Source organism: Canis aureus, chromosome X (assembly GCF_053574225.1).
Source record: "Canis aureus isolate CA01 chromosome X, VMU_Caureus_v.1.0, whole genome shotgun sequence".
Taxonomy (NCBI): domain Eukaryota; kingdom Metazoa; phylum Chordata; class Mammalia; order Carnivora; family Canidae; genus Canis; species Canis aureus.
The window spans coordinates 75,197,840-75,225,404 of record NC_135649.1 but is presented as its reverse complement, the minus strand read 5'-3'; the positions used below and the strand labels follow the sequence as shown (position 1 = coordinate 75,225,404).

The 27,565-nt window shown below is 44.0% G+C and overlaps 1 protein-coding gene across 3 annotated transcripts in view; it reads right to left on the bottom strand.

Moving 5' to 3' along the window:
• Positions 1-27,565, bottom strand: part of AMER1 (APC membrane recruitment protein 1) — an 82,699-nt gene that overhangs the window by 50,359 nt on the left and 4,775 nt on the right. Inside the window, exon 2 of one of the 3 annotated variants that reach the window (XM_077889064.1) lies at positions 12,600-20,856. The exons of the other annotated variants lie outside the window; for them this stretch is intronic. Within the exon in view, the coding sequence (XP_077745190.1) occupies positions 17,368-20,757 (3,390 nt within the window). The 5' untranslated portion in view covers positions 20,758-20,856 and the 3' untranslated portion in view covers positions 12,600-17,367. Of the gene's footprint in view, positions 1-12,599; positions 20,857-27,565 lie in introns of those variants that run through there. 3 annotated transcript variants of the gene reach the window in all.

The following is a 27,565-nucleotide window of genomic DNA, read 5'->3' as shown; positions in this document are numbered from 1 at the left end:
AAAAAATGTAAAGCAGATAACACTTGCATTAATATAAACATGTATGTAAACAATTTTGTAGAAGCATGTAGAAAGAGCCTCAAGCTTACTTCTTTAAAACTGCACTTAGTATTAAAAAAAAAATCTAAGATACCTCCTAGTAGGCTTCACGAAACCTAAAGAGTTAAAAATCCCTAAGCTTGAACATAAGAGCTAATTGAAAGTGACCTTTAATTAATCATTTAATCCTCACAATCATCCTAGGTGTAGGAAACAAAGGTAGAGGAAAAATTAATAAATTTCCTTACTGCCAACAGCCCATTGACAGGTCCTTGAAATAGGCAGGGAGACATTTCTTTAGGGACTCAACTGCCTCGATGTTGATACTTTGCCAAGGGCAAAAAGAAATCTTAGCTCAACCCCCAGGACCTTGTAAGTCTACTTTAACATATAAAAGTTCTTTTGAAAACTTCTTTTATCTCTACTCCCCCAAGATATATGTTGGAAATCATCCCCCAAAAATATGACCCACCAATATTCATTTGAAGGGTGTCATGACTCAGGTTTTATTTGACAGTAATAAATGACATTTTCCCTAGAATAACTAGCTCCCTCAAGGTCCTGGAAACCTTGCTTCCAATTTTCCTTAGAAACTTAATGCTATCCCTAACCATCTCCCAATTTGAAGGTATATAATGCGCCACGCCTCATGACTCCAGCACAGCTCTTTTTGCCCATGTATCCTGTCCCTGTGCTTCAATAAAACCACCTTTTTTGCATAAAAGATGCCTCAATAATTCTTTCTTAGCTGTTGGCTTCAAACCCTGACGTTTCTCCTACATCAGGAGGTAGTGCTAGTATCATCATTATTATCTACCTTGTACAGTGGAGCAAACTGAGATACAGAGAGGTTAAGTTACTTCGTGAAGGTCACATATCTAGCAATTTGTAGAGCTGGGACTCAAAATCAAGCAGCATTGTTTGATCAGGAAGATCTTTTTTTAAGATTTTATTTATTTATTTATTTATTTATTTATTTATTTATCTATTTATCTATTTATTTATTTATTCATGAGAGACACACAGAGAGAGATAGAGGCAGAGACACAGGCAGAGGGAGAAGCAGGCTCCATGCCAGGAGCCTGACTTGGGACTCAATCCGGGGTCTCCAGGATCACACCCTGGGCTGAAGGTGGCGCTAAACCGCTGGGCCACCAGGACTGCCCTGCTCAGGAAGATCTTTATCTCAATTCTGGCCTCACATTTCCAGAGAAGCCTCATTAAATAAGTGCCAACATAAATAGACTCACAGAATGCATTGACCAAAGTTTTGTTGACTAGATGAGCTCTCAAGGCTCTCAGTACAAGGAAACTGATATTTCACTTAAAAGGAAACCCTATAGTAGCCCTGAATTTTCGTATCCACCAGATCTACACCCATTTGTATATATTTAATGTGCTATAGAGTCCTTATTCATTAAGGCAGGCCTACACTATGCTAGTAGATAATTTATGCTGTCACATGTAGAAACATCAAATAGCATTTAGTTCTCCCAAATTCCACAATGCAGATTAGCTTCATTCCAAATTAGCTTTAATTTGTACAGTATGACATATCTTGGCTTTTGAAGATCCCATTACTCAAAAGGTTTAGTTTAATAAACATGCACCATGTTCTAGGCAATGCATGTGGTGCTGCAGCCGGATATCAATGCAATAACCCTAACTCCAGGAGTTCATAGTGTGTCCACACACCATTATAAGCACCATGGGTCCTGATATAGGCATAATTTGAAAACTCCAGGATCGCAAAGACTTCTGTATAAGCAATACCTATAATATGGTGGGTGCCCAACAAATATTTTGAATTAATGAGCAAAAGCAAGATTCAAACAAAATTTTCAAAATTGCTGTTTCTGCCTATAAAAAAACTTACAGTATAACTGGTCAAGTACCACATGCAAAAAAGATTTAATATTTATTAAAGGTGATTAATTGACAAATAATCACCAAATTAATGACAAACTAGTAGACAAATATATTCAATTAATTCTAAGCACTTTTATATCCATATTTTTTGTTCTCATAACACTCATGAATTAGGAGGAGATGGGAATTTTTCTCTCCAGGACACAGGTAAAGAGATTGGGACCTAGAGACATTTAGAGTCAGAAGGGATTTCAGAGATTATCTTATGCAACTGCTAACACTACCCCAAAATGCCCTTCCTCTATATCACCCCACAACTATTGGCAAATCCTGAAAGCTGAGGACAAAATCTCTCATTCTACAATGAAAGGTCCACAGTTCCCTCAACAGTATCTCTGACAAGTGATCATTCAGCCTCTAGTGGATACTTACAGGGTTATATTTACACCAACCTGACTGCTGGTTTTTTATTAGCTTGCCTCAGTAAACAAGTCCTCATTATATGGGGTTGAAATATTTCTTTCTATGATTTGCCCTAGTTATGGTCTCTGGAAATGTTCCATATGCCAGGCCTTCAAAGAAATAAAGGGATGTATCCAAGGCTAGTAGAGGTCCTCCCAATTTCACCACCCCCCTTATGATTTCAAGATAACAGATATCCTTTATGGAGATTCAGTCAATAAAATACTTCTTTGAGCATTGGGCTAAAGAGGATTCTTCTAAGAGCTGTCAATCTAATAAGAGAAAAAGAAATCTAAACTGGTTATTGTAATGCAGGGTAATTAATGAAACACCTGAAATGCAGTGAAGAAGAAAAGGAGCTAGCTGCTATGGACCTCAAGGAACACTTCACATATATGGCATATGAGCTAGGCTTTAACAATTAAGAAAGAGCTATGTAGTTGGAGAATCTAAAGAGTTTCAAGGAAGAGAAAACAATGGGTGATAGTTCAAAAGAACATTGCATTTCTAGGGACATCGCAAAAAAGTTGCTTTCACTGGGAAAGTGTCTATGGAAAGGGAATGGTAAAAAATAAGGTCAAAAAGGCAGAACTGAAGAGGCCTTTCTTATGAAAAGGCCTTTTCACATTCATTGAAAAGTGAATGGACTTTATTCAATGTTCAGCACCTTTTCATGTGTCTGTTGGCCATTGCTTTTAACTTTAATCCACCTGATTAAGTTAGGCCAAAAATTCTGACCTGCCACTGTGGGCTGTGATTCTAATGTCAATGTAGTTTTAAGTGTTTGCAATATTATTCAGATCTGTCCCATGTCTGTGCCACCCAGTGGCCAGTTTGGGATTTAGGTGGACATCAAACTTGTAGTTCAGTTCTCAAAGTCTTTATTGTGTTTACCATTTAGGATCAGATCTATACAAATATAGCTCTTGGGTAAGCCCATATAATTTATGGGATAAATTTCTTAAGCACCCACTTTTCTGTGATTTCTACAATACATTCTAGATCCTAAGAGCTCTGCTTCCTGGTTGCCTAGAAAGAAGCCTGTGTTTTAGAAAAACAACAACAGAGGAATCATTGCTGGATCAGTCTTCTGGTCTCCTTTCCCAAGATGCCTACTGCCATTTACTTATTATCCTCAGATAGCTGCTTCACTCAGTCTCTATAGGGTTTTCAGTGGAAAAGACAAAAATTGGTGGAAAAGACAGGGTGGAATATATTTAAACCATCTTAACCAGAACCAGAATTTCAGATATTTAACAGGTAAACTATCTAGACTTTGGTGATGAATTACATGTAGAATATGAGGGAAAATGAAAGGAGTCTTAGGTATACGTCAAGATTTCTGTCATGGGTGATTGGATAGTGTTATCATTAACCAGGATAAGAAGTTTTACAGGTAGGGCAACTTTATGAAAAATCCTGCACATTAGCAAAATGATTCCAAACTCTTTTTTTCTTCATAGAAACATTGAAAAATTCACCAGAAATTGTCTGAATAAACTTTTTCAGAGTTTAGGAAAATAATCAAGGGATTAGCAAACAAGTGAATTCTGAATCAAAAAACAAATACCTTCAAAATGGCATGAAAGTTTTATGGCCTTTTTACTCACTCCTATTCCCTCTCCAATGTAGCAGTGGTTTTGGTATTAAAGGAGTGGAAGTCTGGTTCCTAGTTCCTGTTCACAAATCAGGGGGAGCAGAGAAGACTATTTGCAAACTATTGCATACGTTTATTCTGACATACCTGGGGGAAACCCAAAGGATCAATGCAAGATGCTTATCTTGATTTTACATAATTCAGACAAAGCATCAGACATTGCACATAAGAGCTGCAAAGCAGATTATAGACTTCAGACATGGAGCAAGATATGATGGCTGGGAACATACAAAAGACTATATAAGGCACAGAGATCTTGAGGGGAGACTTTTTGGGAAATTATGACATCCAAAAGCAGTCATATATGTGGGGAAATTTAGAAGCTATGTACGTGTCTTGGAAAGATGCAGACTCAAAAAACACGAGATGAGACATTAAGCAGGCTGATCCTTAGGTTCAGAGCAAACCTAACTCAGTTATAGGAGTGACACAGCACAGGGAGAATCCACAAAGACTCTGTCTGAGAGGTTTGTGTTTTTTCATGCTTCTCATTTTTTCTTTGTTTGAGCTCCTGAGATTCAATAAAACTTCTGTCAACACATTAGTCGAAAAAAAATTCAGTTATCACACACAAGTTATAATCTGTGGAAAGTTTGAAAAGTTTTTAAAAAGACAAACACAGTCTTCATTAATCAAATAAAAACCAGCAAACGCCTTTTTAATTTTTTTTTATTGGAGTTCAATTGCAAAAATAGCATAACACCCAGTGCTCATCCCACCAAGTGCCCCCCTCATTTCCCATCGCAGTCACCTCAAACCCCCCCCCCCCCGCTTACCTCCCCTTCCCCTACCCCTTGTTCATTTCCCAGAGTTGGGTGTCTCTTATCTTTTGTCACCCTCACTGATATTTTCTTTTTTTTAATAATAATAAATTAGTTTTTATTGGTGTTCAGTTTGCCAACATACAGAATAACACCCAGTGCTCATCCTGTCAAGCGCTCCCCTCAGTGCCCGCCACCCAGTCACCCCCAACCCCCGCCCTCCTCCCCTTCCAACCACCCCTACATCGTTTCCAAGAGTTAGGAGTCTCTAATGTTCTGCCTCCCTTTCTGATATTTCCCACCCATTTCTTCTCCCTTCCCCTCTATTCCCTTTCACTATTATTTATATTCCCCAAATGAATGAGACCATATAATGTTTGTCCTTCTCCGATTGACTTATTTCACTCAGCATCATACCCTCCAGTTCCATCCCGTCAAAGCAAATGGCGGGTATTTGTCATTTCTTTTTTTTTTTTTAAATAAAATAAGGGATCCCTGGGTGGCGCAGCGGTTTAGCGCCTGCCTTTGGCCCAGGGCGCGGTCCTGGAGACCCTGGATCGAATCCCACGTCGGGCTCCCGGTGCATGGAGCCTGCTTCTCCCTCTGCCTGTGTCTCTGCCTCTCTCTCTCTCTGTGAGACTATCATAAATAAATAAAAAAAAAGAAGTTCTTTATAGATCTTGGAAACTAGCCCTTTATCTGATACATCATTTGCAAATATCTTCTCCCACTGTATAGGTTGTCTTTTAGTTTTGTTGACTGTATCCTTTGCTGTGCAAAAGCTTCTTATCTTGATGAAGTCCCAATAGTTCATTCTTGCTTTTTTTTCTTTTGCCTTCGCGGATGTATCTTGCAAGAAGTTACTGTGGCCAAGTTCAAAAAGGGTGTTGCTTGTGTTCTCCTCTAGGATTTTGATGGAATCTTGTCTCACATTTAGATCTTTCATCCATTTTGAATTTATCTTTGTGTATGGTGAAAGAGAGTGGTCTAGTTTCATTCTTCTGCATGTGGAGATGTCCAATTTTCCCAGCACCATTTATTGAAGAGACTGTCTTTCTTCCAATGGATAGTCTTTCCTCCTTTATCGAATATTAGTTGGCCATAAAGTTCAGGGTCCACTTCTGGGTTCTCTATTCTGTTCCATTGATCTATGTGTCTCTTTTTGTGCCAGTACCACACTGTCTTGATGACCACAGCTTTGTAGTACAACCTGAAATCTGGCATTGTGATGCTCCCAGCTATGGTTTTCTTTTTTAATATGCCCCTGGCTATTCAGGGTCTTTTCTGATTCCACACAACTCTTACGATGATTTGTTCCAACTCTCTGAAGAAAGTCCATGGTATTTTTATAGGGTTCCCCTTTCTCCACATCCTCTCCAACATTTGTGGTTTCCTGCCTTGTTAATTTTCCCCATTCTCACTGGTGTGAGGTGATATCTCATTGTGGTTTTGATTTGTATTTCCCTGATGGCAAGTGATGCAGAGCATTTTCTCATGTGCTTGTTGGCCGTGTCTATGTCTTTCTCTGCCTCACTGATATTTTCACTCATTTTCTCTCCTTTCCCTTTATTCCTTTTCACAAATTTTTATATTCCCCAAGAAAATGAGACCATATAATGTTTGTCCTTTTCAGACTGATTTATTTCACTCAGCATAATACCCTCCAGGTCCCTCCACGTCGAAGTAAATAGTGGGTATTCGTCATTTCTAATGGCTGAGTAATATTCCATCGTTCCCTTTTCTCCGCATCCTCTCTAACATTTTTGGTTTCCTGGGTGTTATTCCATATGTTGGCAAATTGAACACCAATAAAAAAATAAATGTATTATTAAAAACAAAACCACAATGAGATACCACCTCACACCAGTGAGAATGGGGAAAATTCTCCCATTTTCCTTGTGGGGGTTCCTCAAGGAGTTAAAAATTGATCTGCCCTATGACCCAGCAATTGCATGCTGGGGATTTACCCCAAAGATACAGATGCAATGAAATGCTGGGACACCTGCACCCCGATGTTTCTAGCAGCAATGTCCACAATAGCCAAACTGTGGAAGGAGCCTCGGTGTCCATCAAAAGATGAATGGATATAGAAGATGTGGTTTATGTATACAATGGAATATTACTCAGCCATTAGAAACGACAAATACCCACCATTTGCTTCTATGTGGATGGAACTGGAGGGTATGATGCTGAGTGAAATAAGTCAATCTGAGACGGACAAACATTATATGGTCTCATTCATTTGGGGAATATAAAAAATAGTGAAAAGGAATAAAGGGAAAGAAGAGAGGATGAGTGAAAATATCAGCGAGGGTGACAAAACATGAGAGACACCTAACTCTGGGAAATGAACAGGCGGTGGTGGAAGCAGAGGTGGGCAGGGGGTTTGGGTGACTGGGCGATGGGCAATGAGGGGGGGGCACTTGGTGGGATGAGCACTGGGTGTTATGCCATATGTTGGCAAATTGTACTCCAATAAAAACATTTAAAAAATAAATAAAAATATAACATCTTAGTGGTTCTTTACATAAGAATGAAACTGGAACACTTTCTAATACTGTAGACAAAAACAAACTCAAAATGGATTAAAGACCTAATTGTGAGACCTGAAACCACAAAAATCCTAGAAGAGAACATAGGCAGTAATTTCTCTAACTTGGCCATAGCAATCTTTTTCTAGATATATCTCTTTAGGCAAAGGAAACAAAAGCAAAACTGAAGTATTGGGACTTTGTCAAAAAAAGAAAAAAATAACTTTTGCACAGAGAAGGAAACCATCAACAAAGCAAAAGTAAATTTACTGAATGGAAAAGGATATTTACAAATGATATATGAAATAATGTGTTAATACCCCCCAAATATAAAGAATTTTCACAACTCAACACAAAAAAAACAATTCAATTAAAAAATGGGCTTAGGACATTAATAGACATTTATCCAAAGAAGATATACATATAGCTAACAGACACATGAAAAGATGCTCAACACCACTCATCATCAGGGAAATGCAAATCAAAACCACAATGAGATATCATCTCATACCTGTCAGAATGGCTAAAAATTAATGACACAAAAAATAACAAGTGTTGGCAAGGATATGGAGCATAGGGAACTGTTGTGCACTGTTGGTGGGAATATAAATTGGTATAGCCACTGTGGAAACAGTATGGAGTTTCCTCAACAAATTAAAAATAGAAATATCGGGGATCCCTGGGTGGCGCAGTGGTTTGGCGCCTGCCTTTGGCCCAGGGCGCGATCCTGGAGACCGGGGATCGAATCCCACGTCAGGCTCCCGGTGCATGGAGCCTGCTTCTCCCTCTGCCTGTGTCTCTGCCTCTCTCTCTCTCTCTCTCTGTGACTATCATAAATAAATAAAAAAAAAAAAATTAAAAAAAAAAAAAGAAATATCGTATGACCCAGTAATTGCACTATTAGATATTTACTGAGAGAGAATGAAAACAGTAATTTGAAAAGTTATCTGTACTTCCATGTTTATTGCAGTATTATTTACAATAGCCAAGATAAGGAAACAACTTATGTGTTCACTGATGGATAAAGATGTAGTGTGTGTGTGTGTGTGTGTGTGTGTGTGTGTGTGTGTGTGTATGAATATTATATAGCCATAAAAGGGATAAGTTCACGCCATTTGTGACAATGTGGATGGACCTAGAGGGTAAGTAAAATAAATCAGACTGAGTAAGACAAGTACCATATGATTTTACTTATATGTGGAATCAAAACAAAACAAATTAGCTAAAAAACAGAGTCATACTTCTAGATATACAGAACAAACTGATGGTTGCAAGAGGGTAAGGGAGTAGGAGAATAGACATAGGAGAATGGGCAAAATGGGTGAAGATGAATTGGAGATAAAGCTTCCAGTTATGGAATAAATGAGACAGGAATAAAAGTTACAGCATAACGAATATAGTCAATGAAATTGTGATAGTGTTGTATGGCAACAAATGGTAGTTACACTTGTAGTGAACATAGTATAACATATAAAGATTTTGAATTGCTATTTGTACACTGAAATGAATATAACATTGTGTGTCAACTATACTCAAATAAGGAAAAATTAGTTTAAGAAAGAAGGCACATCCTGGGCATTAAAACTGCCCCAGGAATCTATGCCAGCGGAGGCGAGCAGGAAAAGGACAGATGGCATAGGAAGAATTTAAGCATCAAAAGGGGAAGGGTAAAAAAAGGACTGAAGCTTGAGATTCTATGTTCTCCAGCCCTCTCATTTACAGATGAATAAACTGAGGTTCTGAGAAATCACCCAAATTTCCATCAGTTGCAGACAGAGCAGGGACTAATATCATGGTGTCCTCAATTCTAGGACAGTGAATTTTTTTTTCAATAAAGCAGTATTTTTGTGGCAGGGTGATTTCCAGAAATATTCACATTTGTGTGTGTGTGTGTGTGTGTGTGTGTGTGTGTGTGTGTGTGTGTTGTCCCTCTATGTCCTCACTTCCTATCTTCCTGCTCTTTGGAATCCCCTAACAGACCTCTTGCAACAGGGATTTCACAGTGTAGAAAGCAGAAGCAAGCTTAGGTGACCAAATATTTTTTTATAAAAGCCTGATAATCTCATTGATTATATACTATCATAAAGGAAAAGGAAGAGGCATTGTAAAGCCCAAAGGGAAAAAATAGGAGAGATCCCTACCCCTCCCAGCCCTACCGAGAATGGAAGAGTATGTCTGAGGCAGCAGGAACTCAAACACTGATTGAGTGCAATTCCTCAAGGATGGGGAGGGGATGGCTCTAAGGAGGGAAGCAGAGTTTATATCCCTAAGGCTCTCAGCTTTCCTTCTCCTACTGCTGGCATGGAAAATGAGGGTGTCAGTAGTGATTGGAATAGGTTAGAGATTAGTTGCCCTCACCCTAATTAATGGGTACCACAAATGTACCCTGAATTCCAGTTTTACCCTTGAAGGAGTCCTCAGTCATGACTGACAGAATTTTCTGCTTCTCTGTTAGGATAGGGAGTTTGAAGTCAGAATTTAGTTACAAAACAAAACAAAGTACTATTTATTACCTACCCACATCTTAGTTTGTGGACAGATAGATGCTTATTCCATTTTTGTTTCCTTGGAGAACATAACAGTACTTTTAATCTTGGGATTTCTGGCCAGGCAGATCATCCACTTCCTGTTAGCAATGGGTGCTGCACAGAAGCCTTTGAGAAACCTCATCAGATGCTCCATGTACTGAGAGAACAACATGGAAAATGTGCTCAGGCATCCAAAGAGAGAAAGTGGAAAAGCAGGAAAGAAACTGAAGGAGAGGAGGAGAGCAGCCTTCAAGAGCCCACCAGATAGCAGCTATTCTCCCAGAGAAAGAGACTGTTTCCCATTGTGCCTATTAAGTGATTTATAATTAAGTACCTCTTCATAAGGTGGTGCTCCAATTGTCATCATGTTTCCCAGACCACTTATTAACAGGTTTAAGGGGGTCTACCTGGCTGGGAACAATTCCCAGAGATCCAAGGCTAGGGGTGGGAGTAGGGGGAAGGGAGTCCTTTCTTGGGCTTACAAGGGCCTCTGATCTAGGCTTGGAGCTGGGAGACTGTTCTGGGCTCAGTGGAATAAGGAAGCAGCCAGAGGTCCTCTTTAGTTTTAGGATGCTATTACTTTGGGCTTGCTGCTGAAGTCATTTCTGGGATTTATTCATCCTTAACATCCCTAATGTGCAACTAACCTGAAGCTTCACTACAAGTATGATAGAAAAATGGAGATTTGGAGTCCACTTATCTGTCTGTGTGAACTTTGGTAAGAGTCTTAACCTTTCTGAGGCTCAGTTTTCTCTTCTTAAAATGAGACATCCTAAAATGTACATAACAACATTAACCTCATAGAGTTAAAGATTGCACAAGATGACATGATTAAAGTGTCTAGTGCCTGCACATATCAATGATATAATTCATTTGGTGATGGATGAATTATTAGCAGTGATCTTTTCCATCATATCTTCCACCCCTACCTGCCCATTCTGTTTCTCATCTTGACTTACAGTCGATGTACTCTATTACCATGAGCAAATCATTTCACTTTCCCATGGCTCCTTTCCCACCTCTATAAAGTGGGGATGAGATCTTCTGCCTACCCACATGCATCAGGGACCTTTTAAAAGATAATGGAGATGAAAGGAGGTTGCAGATTAGAAAGTGCTACCCTCTGGTCCCTTGCTTTTATTGGCCAGGTCTGGATCCCAGAAGCTATGCATCCCAGCTAAAGTGTAGGAATTATCCAGAGAAAGAACATGGTCAGTACGGCCTAGAACCCACTGGGGGTGGGGGCAGTGGGGAGCTAGTAGCTTACCCACAGTGTCATCCAAAGGCTTGTACTAAGATATTTTTTCTGTCGGATTTATATCTGTTCTAAACAGATACTAGGAACAAAGGCCTGTTCACCAGGCACAACCCCAGTCCTTAAGCAGACTAGAGAACAACACTGGAGCTGACCAAGGTGGGTTTGGTTTCTTGGTGATCCAAAGAACCCTCCACCAACATCTCTCCACTGACATCCCCTTCCAGTATTGCAAAGGGCTCCCCAGAGGGTCACAGCCATCAGTCACAGCAGAACACAAAAAGCTCTTACCACTCATCTTGTCCAGCAGGTCCAATGCACCTGTTATGTGGGATCCACACCACAGAAAATAACTCCATCCCAGGACAACTGAGTCAGAAAGGGGTGAGGAGTGCTGGATTTAGGCAGTTGAGAAAGTTCTATAGGTTACTCAGTGGTAGCCCAGTCCTCTGACTGGCATATGGAAACTAGCCTAGTAAAATCTATGCCCATGCCACCCACATATTATTGATGGGGAAACTAAAACTCAGAAGGGATTTTCCCAAACCCAACTGATTAATGAGGGATGAAGAGTAAGGCAGAAATTTAGGCTTCCCATACTACAAAACTACTTGAATTTCCAATGGATGTAATAAGACCTTCCTAAAAGGTCTTGCTACAAAAGCTCTCTGAGCAACCATGACCCCATTCCTTCCATGGCAGGCAATTCAACATCTATGGATTATTAACTCCCCTCCCAGGAGCTTCTCTCTTTTCTCTCTCATTAAATTGCTTTTATTTTGGGTTTGCTTGATTCATGAGGTACTGGGGGCCACAAACTTCTTTTCTAGTCTGGGAAGGGACCCCAGGGAGCTTTCCTATGTGTCTGTGGCGACAGACTACAGTCTATAGCAGTTTCAAGGAGAGACTATTTTAGGTCTTCTGGCTTGGGCATGGCAATTGGGATTAACTCAAAGGAGCCCACTAGCAGGTGTCAGAATCCCTTGCTTATCAGGAGCCAAGGGTAAAACACATTTTTCCCACTCAACCCCATAGTTGAATCAGTAGAGCAGGCAGCTGCCCAGGCAGCATCTTTGCCCATAAACCTAGGTGAGGAATGCCATTTCTGAAGCTTGGCTGGGGAGTCCCACCATTGGTCTTATCCTTTTCATGGAGTCATCAGTAGGAAGTTGACACCTCTGCCTCCTGGCTGGTGGAGATGCCAGCACACTTGCATTAACTGAGGCTAATTTTAGAAGTGCTAACCAGCCTCTGGCAGTTCTCAAAATGTGAAAAGTGTGATGGAGAGATTACCAACACATCATCAGACATATGGAGGGCATGACTTGGATAAAAAACTGGTTTCCCATACTTTTAGTTTCAGGTCTGGCTTCTGTTTCCCCAATGGATGACCCCACCCCCTCACAGCCTTTTTGCTTTTTCCATCTCCCTTCAAGGGCAAACTCAACAACCATGGGTCACAGGTATGCTGCTGTGGAACAAACCACAAAAATGCACTTTTGTGATGGGGAAGGGTCCTTCTTGAACCCAGTTTATTAGCATTCAGCAAAAGAAATATATGTTGTTACAAATAGGCAGTGCATCAAGATATCCAGGTGTCAATGAGAGCTAGGATTGGAGAAGTCACAATCCAGACAATTACGTGATATCTCAGGGATAAGGAAAGGGAAACTAGGGCACATCCAGGGATCATGCTCCTCATTTTACACTGGGAGAGAAAAACTCTTACACTTGGGGTGGGTATGTACTGCAGTTACCAATTTCTTCCCTCTGTCCTCCAGCCATTTTATTTAATGTGACTTAAATATACATTCCTGGTTTCTTCTCCACTCCGCTCCCATCTACAGCAGGGAAAATAAGCACCAATAGTAACAGGAATAGTAAATCCCTGCCTCTTGGGATGCCTGGGTAGTTCAGTGGTTGAGCGGCTCAGGGAATGATCCCGGGACCCCAGGGTCCCGGGTTCGAGTCCCACATTGGGCTTCCCGCATGGAGCCTGCTTCTCCTCTCTCTGCCTGTGTCTCTGCCTCTCTGTGTATCTTTCACGAATAAATAAAATATTTTTAAAACTCCCTCCCTCAGTAGGCCAACCCTCACACATACACATGCCATGTGGATTTTCTTCTTTGGAGTGACTGTAGGATAGAAAAGTGGGAATCAGACCAGCAATCCATTACCCTCATAATCACTGTTCCCCCAGTGAACTGGAGCAGGACAGGGGAGGAGGAATGGTGGTAGGGAGATAGATACCCCCAAAGCAGCAAGAGGGGTCAAGGAGTTCTCCAACATCTCTTCTGGGCAAATGTCACAATCAACTGAGCTATTTGGAAAGCTTCACACAAGGGTTTCCCCAATGAGGTGGTTGAAGCATCACCGCCATCGGTCTCCTCGGCTTCTTAGGGAGAAAGGGCATGATAGAAACTCCATGTACTCCCCACTGGGTGGAGAATGTCCCCAAAATGCTCCTTTGGAGAAATTCAGTATGACAGCACAACATAGGGACTTATTTCAAAATGAAAGCATAAAACATAAAAATAACAGAAAGAGAGACAGAGACAGAGACAGAGACAGAGACAGAGAGATGGGTTCTTCCAGAAAGTCTACATGTAGGGAAGGCGTAGGGCTCGATAAAAAAAAATAAAGCCATAAAACAACATCTATCTACCAGGTTCTCCATGCCTGAGTCACCTGGCATTTGTCATAGTACCTGGGAATCTTTTGTTATCCCTATCATGGAGGGAGGGGATGGACACATTGAGGTGAGGAGACGGGAAAGAGAGAGGGCCCTAGGCAGTTGAGATACCAGCCCTCTGCACAAGCAGCAGCAATTTCTGTGTCATCTTTGTTTTGTTTAAAACTGTAAACAGCACCACTTAAAAATAAAATATATCAGAAAAGAACAATTGATACATTGTTTTCCATGAATATAAAATGCAAACAATACAAAAATAGATAATTGACTTTTGAGATATATATATATATATGTATGTGTGTGTATATATATATATATGTATATATATATATATATATAAAACAACTTATATGCAACATACACATGGGTAAACTTGAAGTCTCCCTGCTAAATCCCCCATGCCTCCCTCTAGCAATTGGGCCCAGGAGCTAAGTGTGAGTGGGGTGGTAGTACTGACAAGGGTGGGAAAGTTGCTGACAACAGGATGAGAGGAACACACTCTGGGTGTAGGAAGCTACTTCCCTGCTTGATACAGCACTAAGGAAGGAGAGAGACTAGTGTTGACCAAAGCTTTTGGCCCAGGAGGCTCATGGACAGGTGCTCAAGATGGGTGCCCCATGGCAGGGCTTTCTTGAAGGTGTTAAAACACTAAGAAACTGGTAGCCCTGAAAGAAGCCTGCTATTTGGACTTCTCTATCCAGTCACTGGTTCCCCAAGGATTGGCCTCATCTGAGAATTCTCAGGTCAGAGCTGTCTGACACTAGATTAGCCTGATGGGTAGCAAGATGATGGCAAACACCTCCTCTCAAGTCATCTTTCCTTAAATCACAACCACAAGCATGACCCCAGGACTTTACAATGCAGACATGTTGTTCATCTGGACACAGCCTAAGATATGTGGGCTTGACATCAATACCTTTAGTAGTCCAGGGCATACCTGGTGTCAGCCAAGCAAGCACTGGCTATCTTTGGGGAGAGGCCTGGTTGGTTCTCCCATTGTCAATCTGTGCTGCCATCACACGTTCCCAGCTAGATCTTCCTTCCTCTTCTAGGCTGCAGCTGGGATTTGAACGTGAACTATTTGGATATAGAGTAAGACTCAAAGGAGCCTGCTTCTGCAGCCATGTACCCTGATTATACCACTTCTGGTGGTGAGAATCCTGTCCCTGGGCTGGCAAGGACATTGAAATGGCTTGCAGGCAGCAATGTACAAACCATGACATGTTGCTCAGTTCTAGGCCCTACTCCTTCCAAAGCCCAACAGAGTGTATCAGTACAATGGCTGTTCCCCTCAGGGGCAGCACCTCTCTTATTTCTCTCTTTTCAATGAGAGAAGCCCTCTGCCCTTGGCCAAAGGCTGACCACCTACTTTTTCTCTTCTTAGATAGGCTGGAGGCCCAGCAGGCTCTGGAGGCTGGTGATGGCTCTACTACCTGCTGTGGCTGGCACAGTCCACATACAGATAGGAGTTGAACTGCCCTGAAGGCCAAGCAGAGAGAAAGGAGGCAAGTAGTGGGATTTCCCCTGTTGTAAAGGCATTTGGTGTTTACTTCCTGCCAAACAGCCAGGCCTATTTCAGCCCCACCCTCCCAGGGCAGCTTTGATAAGAGGCCAGACAGTTGGAATTTGGGCACTTCTCTCCTAATGCTGTGCTTGGGGTGAGGGCCTTCCTTGTGCTCTTTCTCCAAATCCATGATTTATGTATTTCTTCACAATGCAAACAGCCTGGAGAGTTGGACTAGGCCCCTTGAGCAGTGGTGTTAAGTATAAACTCATTTGGTACTTCCAGTGGGTAAAGCTTTTATCAGAGGTTTGCTTTTTGTGGGAAGAAGCACTACCAACCCTAATCTGAGAAATGGTGATAAAAACCAGCACAAATACATTTCCTGGCCAAGGGGAAGTTTGCCATAAATTTTGCTCCCTTGACTCAGAGGCCAACATTCTGTTCACAAGAGCCCAGTTGCCCTCCTCTCTTAACAGGCATAGAGATAAGTGGGGTAAGGGACAGGGGTAGGGAGGCAAGCATTATAATTTAGGTCAACACATCCAGGCAAAAAATGTCTCATATTCTATTTCCAAAAAAGAAATTAAAAATAATTTTTCTCTTCTTGATTAATGAGAGGTTGAGTCTGGTTAGATTAAACTGTTGCAATGTCTTCCTGACAGCAACTCTTCCTCACCAGTATTTCCCAGCTAGTTTAACATGAAAACTGTGGATGCAGAAGAGTGCACCATTCACTCCATAAAGGGCATGGAGTGAATGCAAATCAGAATCCTGTAGCTTGGTAGAGTGAGGGCAGGTCATAGTCTTTCCTCTTAAGAAGGCCAGTCCTTTGAGGATGCTAAGGACTTGGCTAATTAGAAATGAAAGCTCTTTAGAGAGACCAGAATAGCAGCCTAGATGCTTTTGGTATCCTGTTTCTTGAGAGTGCTAGCCTGGTGTCTCTGGAGCCTCTTTACAGCATCCAAATGAAGGGGTGGGCAAAGGTTGAGGAACTTTTTCTCTTCTAAGAAGCTGGGTTACCTTGAGCTCTGCAATGTTGAAAATTCTCTCCTGCCAGCAGGGACAAATGGATCTCCTTTTCCTATCCTTCCCTTGCAAGCTGCAAGAACCCTGACACCCTATAGCCAAGCCTAATTTAGGCCACTTCTCTTCCTGTATCTCAGTTAAAACAATATTTTCCTTGTGAAGAAATTATTAAAATTTCCTTTGGAGTAAAAAAAAATTCAAGTGACTGCAACTCAGGCATCACAAGCCAAGAAAAGAAGGAAAAAAAATCCCATCACTCCACAACTCAAGACTTATGGTAGTATCTACAATAGAGCCCTAATTTGTCTTATGTTTGTAACTGAATGAATTTGATTATTCCATTAAGTGGATAGCATTTTTGTCTTTAACCTAAGCTATGGCAGACCAGATTAAAAGGCCCCCATCTGGTTACAATGACAAAGTCCACAGCAATAGGCAGTGAAACACATGCTACTTGATCCTCTCTAAGGGCAGCTAGCTGGGGTGAATAGATTATAATCATCTGATGTAATGGTGAAAGCTATGCCAAGACTGAAGGAAGTGGGGGTGGGGAGGATCTGTACCATTATTTCACATTGTTAACAGCAAACAAGCCCCCTGTCCTCAAGTGGAAAGCAGTGCAGACCTGGCTGCTCATCAGTGGTTCATCATTCACTGTGTGTGTGTGTGGGGGGGGGGTGGCAGGGGTACTAAGCCTGTGTCAAGGATGCATGCTATATATATAATCACTAACTGGGCAACTGGAATAGGCACAAAAGTATAGCATCCCAAAAAACCCTATGTGGGTAACAAGAAACCCCAAAAGGAAAAGCTGGAGCACAGAGCAAGAGCAGCCTCCTAGGGCAGATGTACTCAAGCTGAATGTGACCACAGATTGGCAGAAGAGGGAAGTGGGAAAACAAAGGCAAAAACTCATTGGAGCTTTCCTTGGCCAAAAGGATTTTCAAGTTAAATAGCAACCCCCACCACCCACCCCTCTGCCCAACCCCTGTTCCCCATTCACATGCTCAGGCCCCATGCCCCCACTCCAGAATAGATAATGACTACTCAGCTAGCTTTCCATTCACAGCAGTGGAGTAGCTGGTGGGAAGGGGGAGAGAGGCACCTTGCTCAGCCATCTCCTTTGATAGGTCAAGGCTGGAAACCTTACAGTGAATGGGTTGAGGTTGTTGGGGCTCAGGCTGGACCCTGGGCAGCTGAGGGATGCCATGAGTGATGCCCACAGGCTTGGCCTGGGACAGAGGACTGGAGCTGAAGCCTCCAGAACTGGAAAAGCAATTGGGCTCATCAATAGGCAGCAGCATATCTTGAGGCCTGGCCCTCACACTCTGAAAGGCCTGTGGCTGCAGGTTATAACAAGAGACCATAGGCAGGGGTAGGTACGAAGGCCGAGATAGCTGAGGCCTGGATATCCCAGGTACCCTTGGCTCTGGCCCTGGTACTGACAACAACATTGACATGGCCACAGGAGGTATGCAACAGGCTGTCTGCTCATATGGAGACTGGCTAGAAGACCCATCCAACTGGCTGGGACTTATCCAGGCAGGACCTGGCCCCACTGGGAGAGGACAGGGAGCCCAGGCAGACCAGTCGTAGGCCCCTGGTGGTTCAGTATAAAGGGACAAAGGACTGTCTCGACCCCATTCTTCCTCTTCTTCTTCTTCATTTGAATCTTCCTGCTGAGCCTGAAGCTCATCAGACACTATGTATCCCTGGGCAGGGCGGGAATTGGAAAGCTCCAGCTCCAAGGTCTCTGCAGTGTCCAGGGAGCGACTCCTCCTGTTGAGGGCCATAGCAGCAGGTGGAGGTCGAGGGTGCATGCCAGGCAGTCCCAAATAGCGAGGGAGACTGCTCACACCCCAGGGAAGACCTTGGTAGAATCGGCTGTGGTAGTTGTTGAATGTATGTTTCTGGTAGTAGCCCAACTCAAAAGCTTCCAAGGAGGCTGCAAGGTCTTCATTGTGGAACTCAGGATGCTCTTCACACTTGCCTTCCCCCTCCCGTTCCACATCAGCGATGTCAAAAGTCACCATAGGGGGCAGTTCAGGAAGGTTTTGAGCGAAGGATGAGTCAGAATCAGAGCTGCAGGACATGCTGGAGAAGAGGTTCCCGCTGCTGGTAAACTCCACAAGGGCCTGTGAGAAGCTCACTGTGGCATTCCCTTCCTTTTCAGCCTCCTCTTCCTCTGGCTCCTCAGAGGGTGAATAAGTAGGGTAGGCCCTCCTGGGAGATCCTCCAAAGTTTGCTTCTTGCATGTCTGGCTCAAACATAGCATCACTTTGGAAGAGCTGCATCAGACAGGTACTTTGATCTTTCTTGGAGCAGATTCCCTCAAAACGCTTCTCCAGAGGACGGAAGTCCCTCCAGTCTGGCTCACTGCTTGCAGTGGCAGGGAAAGCTGAGGTGGTTGCCCGATGAGATGTCTGAGAGGCCCCTGATGCCCCTGCTACCAGGCCCATCACTGATGGGCCTAAGGGCCTCATATGATATTCTATGATGGGCTTCTCCTGCCAGGCCTGAACCTCTCGGACTTGAGCCTCTTGAGCATGGGCCTCCCGGACCTGGGCTTCCCTGGCATAGGCCTCTCGGGCTTGGGCCTCTCTGACATGAGCTTCTCGGACATGGGTCTCTCTGGCATGAGTTTCTTGGGTATAGGCCTCCCTGGTGTGAATCTCTTGGGCACATGCCTCCTGGGCCTCTCGGGCCTCAAGCTGCTCTCGCCGAAGCTCCCAACACAACAACTGTTTCTGGATAGTCACTAGCCGTTCTTCCTCTGTCTCCATTGCCCCAGGTGGCCTAGAGGAAGAAAAGAGCTCAAAGTTCAAGAAAGGGTCAAATATCTCAGAGCTGTGACCATGGAGGTCATAAAGACAGTCATCCACAGGTGGGGAGGTCTCAAGACTATCATCTGGCTCATAGAACTCATACAGGGCATCTCCACTGTAACTGTCTCGGGGAAGGCAATCCCTGCGGATAAGCCCCAAGGCCTCACCTGAATCATCTTCAAATCCAGGTGTTGTGGAGTCATAATAACCCTCATCACTATTGGGGGCAGACTCTTGCTGGTCACTCTGAGGAGTCAAAAGTTCCCCAGGAGCTAAGCCAGGATAAGATCGAACTGAGTCAAGGAGCATGTAGCCATGGTGGCCTGGGGATGTGATGGGATGGTAGCTCAAATTCAGATTAGACTTTGGATACATCTGGGCACTTGCCCAGAGATATTCTAAGTCATAATCTTCTTCCTCCTTGACATCCTCTTCTTCCTCCTCTAATTCCACCTCATCTTCCTCCTCTTCCTCCTCATCATCATCTGGCAAGGCCATCTCCTCTCCACCTCCTTGGTAGGTCACCAGGCAGGAACTTCGCTTGGTCCCATCTCGATTGGCCCTCTGGCCTCCAGAAGCCATGCTGTCTGTCATACTGTCCATGTCTTGCTCTGCTATGATATCACCACAACCTGTCAGTGAGTCAAAACTTTTCAGGGATGTGACATCCCCAAACAAGAGGCTCAGCTGGTCCCCAACAGGGCCATTTGGTGGATTTACCTCTTCTGACACCACTTTCTCCCCTGTTTCTGGACTATGGGGCTCTTCTGGGCCGCTAGCTTCTAAGGTAGGCTTGGGTTGCATAAGTGCTGAAGCACAGGCCTCCACAGATTTTTCTGGATCTTTACAGGCTGTCTTCTCAATGACAGCTGGAAAAGGCTCTGGTACTAAAGAAAGTTTTGACCCAGGAGCATCTTGAGGTTTGGCATTTTCCTTTCTGGGGGCTTGGAGGATATCCTCAGTATGGTGCAGAATGACTGAGCTCACATATTCATGAGGCCTAGCTCTAGCCCCTTCAGGCCCCTTGGCCCTTAACTCACTTTTTTCAGCCCCAGAGACCTTGCTTTTCCGGTGACGGCGGATACTGCTAAAAAAACCTTTCAGGCCTTTCTTTGGCTTGGACAGAGAAAGAGCCTTCTCAGCCTCAGCTTTCTCTGTGGCTCCAGCCACAGATGTCTTGCATCTGGAGTCTGTCTCCAAAACCCCATGGGCACTCTGGGAACTGGGAAGTTGGCAGGATGATTCAGGCAAAGGTAAGGCAAAGCTGGTTCCTTCACTAAAAATGTCTTTAGGGCCATGGGCTGCTTCAGTCAGGCCATCATGAGTCTTGCTCTTGCTAAGACCCTTCCTGGAGATGCTTTTCCCAGAACCTTTGCTTCGCCCCCCTCCAAAGAAACTAGGCAGGGTACAGATGCCCTTCTTGCCACCAAAAAGTTTCATGGCAGTTTTCCTTAGCCTACCTGGGCCAGATGAGGGTGGTTCTGACACTGGCCCTTCTGTTATCTCAGCTGCCTTGTTCTTAGCTCCTTTCTCTGCCCCTTGGTCCTGAGTGTCCATAGAGGCTGATGCTTCTTTGGCCTGAGAAGCTTCATCCTTTCCAGTCTCCATGGTGATGAAGACAACTCAGGTATGTTCAGCTGAAAAAGCAGCCTTCTGGCTTCCAAGCACTGTTATAACATCATCAGTCAGGAAGCATCCCAGTTGGGTCTAGAGAAGATGAGAGAAACAAAGATAGAAAGAGTATACTGGTAAGCAAGCATCTAGGCTGGGTTTGTTTTCACAGATGTCTGTTATTTCAGGCTTGAGTGGAACCAGAAAGAAAATAAATGAAGGGAAAACCTTAATGCATTCCATATGATTGGCTTGCTAGGCCAGCCTCCTCTGGGACCCATGGCAACAAAGTCCTACATTGAACAATAGGCAGCCATCACCCAGCCGCTCATGGGGTTCACTCCCTTCAGGCCACCCTAGGCTCAGGAGAACACTGGGCAGGGAACTGTAGATGTGGGAAATGCCCAGTTGTGCTGACCACAAGAGGAATTATCAAAGGGGGTAGAGTAGGGGGAGGCAAGAAAAGCAGCAGGGAGGTCAGCTCCAATGACAGAATTTTTGAAAACCTGGCAAAATGGCCCATTGAGTCCTCACTGGGCTCTGCAAGACCCAGGCCATTAGTCTGGTTTCTCACTGACATTTTTCCTGGGGCTATATAGAAATGTAGACCTGAAGTTTCACCTCTTTCCCACAGGATCCCTAGATTGCCTACATGCCCATGCTCAGACCTTCAGAAGCCCAGAATAGGAGCCTCATAAATCCACATTCCAGAGCTACAATCCAGGATCTGCTAAAAGCACATTGTGGCCTTGGGGCAAGGCACTCTCCAAACTTCAATATCCTTGGCCTAAGAGGCCTGGCAATACTTCCCCCGCATAGTGGTTATGTGAAGGGTAGGTCTAGGTCAGATTCTCTATTGACTGTCCTGCTAGGAAAAAAATTTTAATGTGGCTCTTGGCAACTGGAGCCCTCATGTTCCACTTTAGAATCATGAGGCCAACTATTTCTTCTCCACTCCTCTCATTATTTTGGCCCCCATATAGCTCCCTATCTAGAAAGGGAACTCCTTGAAGGCAAAACTCCTCGTGATTCATATTCCTGGCCTATAAGTTAGGATCTCAGTGCTACTCATAAATAAGCCTGGTATAAGGCACACCCTTCTGGTCTAGGCTCCCAATCCTCCAAACATCCAAATGCCACAGAGATGTAATAAAAATGACTATCCACCATCCACCTCAACTCATGTCCTTCATCCTAAGTCTTATGTTTTCATTCTAGTGACTATAGCTGGTTGACAGATGGATCAGTGACCAGTCTGCTAAAACCCTACGACCTATTCCTGGAAAGTTCCTCATCACTGTGTCCCCTCTCTGTAGGGTAGCCACCAGCAGACAGGCAGCTAGGGTAAAGAAGGGAGGCAAAACAACTGCTGGGACCCAGAAAGAGACAGGCAAGCCCTGTTGGTGTCCCTGGAGTAGTTTGCCAGCTCATCAACCCTATAATTGGTTGCAAGAGTATTAAGACTCACATATTCACCTGCAGTGGAAGATTACAGACCAGCACTGGGGATGGAGAGAGACCAGCAGCTACCTACCCCTGACCTCATTGGAGGCTCTGATCCTGTCCTGCAAACATTAATTTTGTGTCTTGTGCCTTGGCTTGACACTTGAATCATCAGTGTGACCAGGCTTCCATCAGGACCATTCTGCATAACTGAATATTAAACTTGGAGCAAGGTAATGGCTGGTTATCCAGAAAATAAAAGAGAAAAAATATCATCTGATCCTTTCTCTGCAGAGATCTGCAATGTCATTTGCTCAGGTTAGGTTTTTATTTTTTCTGGATGACTTATTTTTACATGATATTGTTCTAGCTCAGCTCCCTCTCCCCTACCAAGAGTTAGCCCTATAGAAGTGCCCCCCTGCCCCCTCCCAAAATAGACAATCATATACACAACCATTTAGAGTTCTCTCCTCATGAATGAGATGAGAGCAGGGGCCCTATCATCTATCTGAATTCCCCACTTTACAAAGCACAGATGTTTTTACTTCAGCTCTGAAAATTTTGACAGTGTTGTCATTTATGGTGCTAGACATGGGAGAGATGGGACAGCAGTAGTGGAATTATGAAATTGTATTCCTCTCTGTGGAATTTGTGAAATAAACATCTCCTGAATATTTGGTAAGTGATAGACATTGAGCTCAGTTCTACAAAGTAGACCAAGAAGGGGAAACCCCTAACTAATGCTTTTGTGGGAGTGCCTAGGCTAATAGGGACAGGGTCCTAAATATAGGATACACAACATAACACAAGCCTTAATACATTGCTTAAGATGCATGGTAGAGTATTATACTTCATACCTTGTTATCATATCCCAGGATAAATTTGAAAAGCAAAGATAACCCCTGGGTTCAGAAAAGCTACTTTGAGAAGGCATTCACTCTGAACCTTGTCAGACAGGAGTTAGTAGAAATGGCAATGATTTATGGGAGGGGATGAGTGAGACTAGTAAATATGGCTGGGCATCAAGAAAGACCAATGGCCAAGTGGAAAACCTCATGGGCCTAAACATCCTTGTGGATAGAAAGCTGAATTTCCCTGCTAGGTTTGGGGATGGAGTTATGAAGGGAGGGATTATGCAAATTGAATTTAAAAATATTTTACTTATTTATTCATGAGAGACACATAGAGAGAGTCAGAGAGAGAAGCAGGCTCCCTGCAGGAAGTCTGATGCAGCACTGGATCCCAAGACCCCGAGATCATGACCTGAGCCAAAGGCAGACACTTAACCACTGAGCCACCCAGGTATCCCTGGCGAATTGAATCTTAAAGAGGGTTGCTTTTCAGAACCTTGATGCCCTGGCTGGAGGGCAGTTCCTATTGGCCTTCTCTTACCCTTGCTCCTGTGCTCCATTGGGGTAAAAAGCCAGCCTACTACTTCCTACATTGTCCCCTTCCCTGCCACAGGAATCTGCAGTGTGTGTGGAAGGAACCATGAGCTGCAGAGCTGGGTTCCAGGCTATGCCAGGGGACCTTGAATAGGCCAAGACACCCTTCTTAGGCTTGAGCACTTATGAAATGGAGATCACTAGAGTGGTGGTATGAGACTTAGATGGGATAATGGATACCAAACATACTTTATAAACTGTAAAGTGCAGTGTAAATGAGAAAGATTGATATTGCTATTATTATTACCACATTCCAAGTCAGATCTCAGTTTCTTATGAAGTAGTAGACCATGTGTAAAAGGCCATTTATTTGGGAAAGGCATTCACTGTGAGGAGCCCAGGGGACCAGCTGCCTTGGCCATGCTGAGGAGGAGCCAAATGTGAGGGGATTTTAAAAACAGGAGTGTGCATTTATACAAAGTCTTTTGATAAGGGCAATTTTAAAAGCCTTCTACATGTGTGTGGTGGGAGTGGGTGAACTAGGCAGCGGTATCTCTGAGACTGGGATTCTGTCTCCACAACTTCAGGGCCCCCTCCTAAGTAGGACCAGGGTCATCTCTGCTGGCAAGGACCAGCTTTGAAACTATGCTGTCTCCCATTTCCCTAACTTGTCCTTCCCAGGGCCATGTACCTCCCCACAGCCACCCATAATGTCTATGCCTATGCCCCCCACCCAAAGATAGAATAGGAGGTGGCAGGAATCACCCATAGCTGGCATCCCCCTAGCCCAGCCCTACCTAGTTACCTCTGGCCCAGATCCCTTCTCCATACTCCTTGCTACCCTACCTAGTCCCAGTGCTGTCCTTCCCCAATGGGCTATGTGCCTTTATTTGGAGCCACAGAATTGACTGGCCAGGGGAGTGAGGTGGGGCAGAAGGCAAAGGGGCCAGCAAGGGACAGACTCTGCAACCCTTCCAGGTTGTAGCTCACTTCCCTCATGGTTCCTGCCAAGAAAGTGGTACTGCCAAATGCAGAGCCCCTCAACCCTTAGGTTTCTCAACCTATATGACTAAGGGCTACTCTGTGGTCCCTGCAGGGGCTGTTTATTACAGCTGCTGCTATCATGGCAGGGAGTGGGATATGGCCATCTCTGCTCCAAGGACCAGCCTCAGGCCATGCTGGGACCAGTAGAAGGCTGACTACTAGGGCAGAGCTTGTTTCTCCTCCCTTCTTCTCAAAACAGAAGCAGAAGAATAGCCACAAACTTGCCCCAGGTACCCTTCTTAGTGAGTAGGAAACAGCTGCAGCCTGAGCCTTACATATTTTGCTCCCAGCTCAATTTCCTGGGGCTAGCTCAGGCAACTTAGAGTTCAGGGAAGAAGTGTGTGGATTCATGCAGTAGCTCCAGAGGCATGACCTCAACCAGTCATAGTTCCCTAGACCTCTACCAAGTAATTTTCCTGGGGGCAAGCCTACTCTGGACCCATCTTGTCCTTGTGTATGGTGGGGGTGGGGAGGTGGTAACTAAGGAAGCAGTGGTGAGGATAGGGACACCTCCCCCCCCAATACACACAAGAGTCAGCCATTTCTGCACTAGAATAGGCTCTGCCTACCTGGGGGGAATCTAGCAAGTTCTTTCAGTTTCCTCAACTGGAAAATGAGGCTATTTTAAGAGTGTCTACCTCTTAAACTACTGTAAGGAACAAAACCAATGTATATCTGTATACCAAATAAAATTCATTATATAGTAGAGGCTCAAAAGCATAGCAACTAATTTTTAAAACATTTTCTTCCAATTATAGTTGGCCAATTTTCCAGCAGCATAACTGCTTGGTTTTTGTAAGTCACCAAAACTCCTTGGGCCTCAGTTGCCCCAAATGGTAAATGAAGGTGACTATGTAGTTATCTCACAGGAGGCTTTAGATGTTCTTTTAGCCAACCTTTGTTTTGATATTCAGGGACCTCCAGTTGAGCACTTGCCTCCAGTTGCCTCCAGTCAGCCTCCAGTCAGCTACTGCTAAAGGTATCAACATGGAAAGAAATGCAAATCAACAGGCAGCCTTCACCCAATGGGACACATAACCAGTTTACAAAGAACTCCCCCACTCCCTCACCACCACCCCCATTTGCCCTTCCCAACAATCCATTAAACAGTCCTGGTGTGATATGGTAACTCCTTGTCACAGAAAAGGAAACTTTCTAGGCTTGGGAAAAGACTTAACTAAGTTCATCCAGTGGGATGGTGACAGAGCCACACCAGCCCTCAGGCTTCTGGAGTTTCCATTGCAATGCCATTTTGCTGCACAGGGCTAATCCCAATCCAAATCCAAGAAGAAAGACTGAGAGCAAGGACTGAACAGGTTTTCCTCACACCTGAAAGCCATCATCTCCCCTTCTCCTTACACCCGTGTCCCAGCTCAGCTGAGCTTTCTCTGAATCATTTCCAGTCCTTGCTTGGCTACCACTGTTTTGGCCCCACCTAGTACATTCCAGAATGCCTGCTGACTTCAGAATCCAAGGGCTGCCAACCCAAAACTGTGGCTGCTCTCCTCATCAGCAACTCTACCACAACCACTCTCAAACTGTGGCACATATGCCTTTACTCTCCTTTTCCTTGGGAGATAAGTTTGAGGGGCCAAAAAAAGGGTCAAAGAGAAACCTGCCACTGGGGACAAAGATGAGAATTTGAGCTACTGCTTAAAGGAAATAACTTATGAGATGATCTGGACCTTGAACCACCCATTTCTGAAGCCCACAGCCAAGGTACACTCTCAAAACCATTTGTTCAGGGCCTGAAGGAAAGGCTACCTGTCTTCACACACTTTCGTGTAGAGACTGCAGGCAGGGGTAACACAAGCAACCTCTGCAACCACCTCTCCCCTAACTTGCAGCCTTACCATTAAGGAGCACATCCTCTCAAGGGGGTATCCCATAACCTCTAGATGTAGCACAGACCCCCAAAATGAGCCCTCTTGCCTTGGCTCCCATTTGCCCACCACCAGCCCCTCAAATAAGTTAGCATACATAGCCAAGGGCAATTCATTCTGGCAGGCCTCAGACTGTCTGTTCATCTCTCTCAAAGGGATCCTTCTTAATCTTATAGTCACTATACCTAATACAGAGCAGGATTTCAAATAACGTTGGTTCAATTGAAATCTAATTCAGCTAGAGTTTGTCAGTCCAGAACTAAAATGCTAACTTCACCCCTTACAAGTGGTAGGGTTTGAGAAATTGGCCTAACCTCTCTGAGACTTAAACACCTTATCTAGAAAATGAAGAAAATGCTACCTATCGTGCAGGATTGCTGTAAGAATCAGAGATTATAAATCAATAGGGTAGTTACTTAAGCAGATATTCAATAAAAGACCCTTGTGCTAGGGCCTCTTGCAGCCGCCTTCTCCACTCTAGCTCCTCAGCTGCCAGCCCATGTCCTCTGAGGTTGACACAAGTCTCTTAGCTGAGTTCCCTCTGCTTCTTCCTTGCCACAACTCTAAAATCCCACCTTTCCCTCCCCATATTCATCTTCTTCACACTCTTGCCAGATTCATTTTTACAACCCTGATTTCAATGCAGCACTCCTCTACTTACCAAATTATTCCACACTGCCTATAGGATCAGAGTCAAACCCCTTTCCCTGACCTTCAGGACTCACTCACATTGCATGCCTCCTGCTGTTTTCCTAGCCACACTTCTCTACTCTTTAGCCCTCAACACATAGGGACTTCTATAGTCTGGAAGGTATGGTCACCAGGACATCATTTCTTCCTAGAAATTGGCTTTCCTGGTAAGCCTTCTTGATGCTCCACCTTCTCCTCAGGCTGTTGAGATTCCCTGCCCAGCTTGCCTGGAATGATGGGGGCTCTAGGAGCCAAGCCATCTATTTGCTACTCCCTTCTCAGGGTCCCAAACTTCCTAGAGAGGAATATATCTGAGGTGGGTGCCTTGCCTGCATAGTAAGGCTTCTATGTCAGCACTAA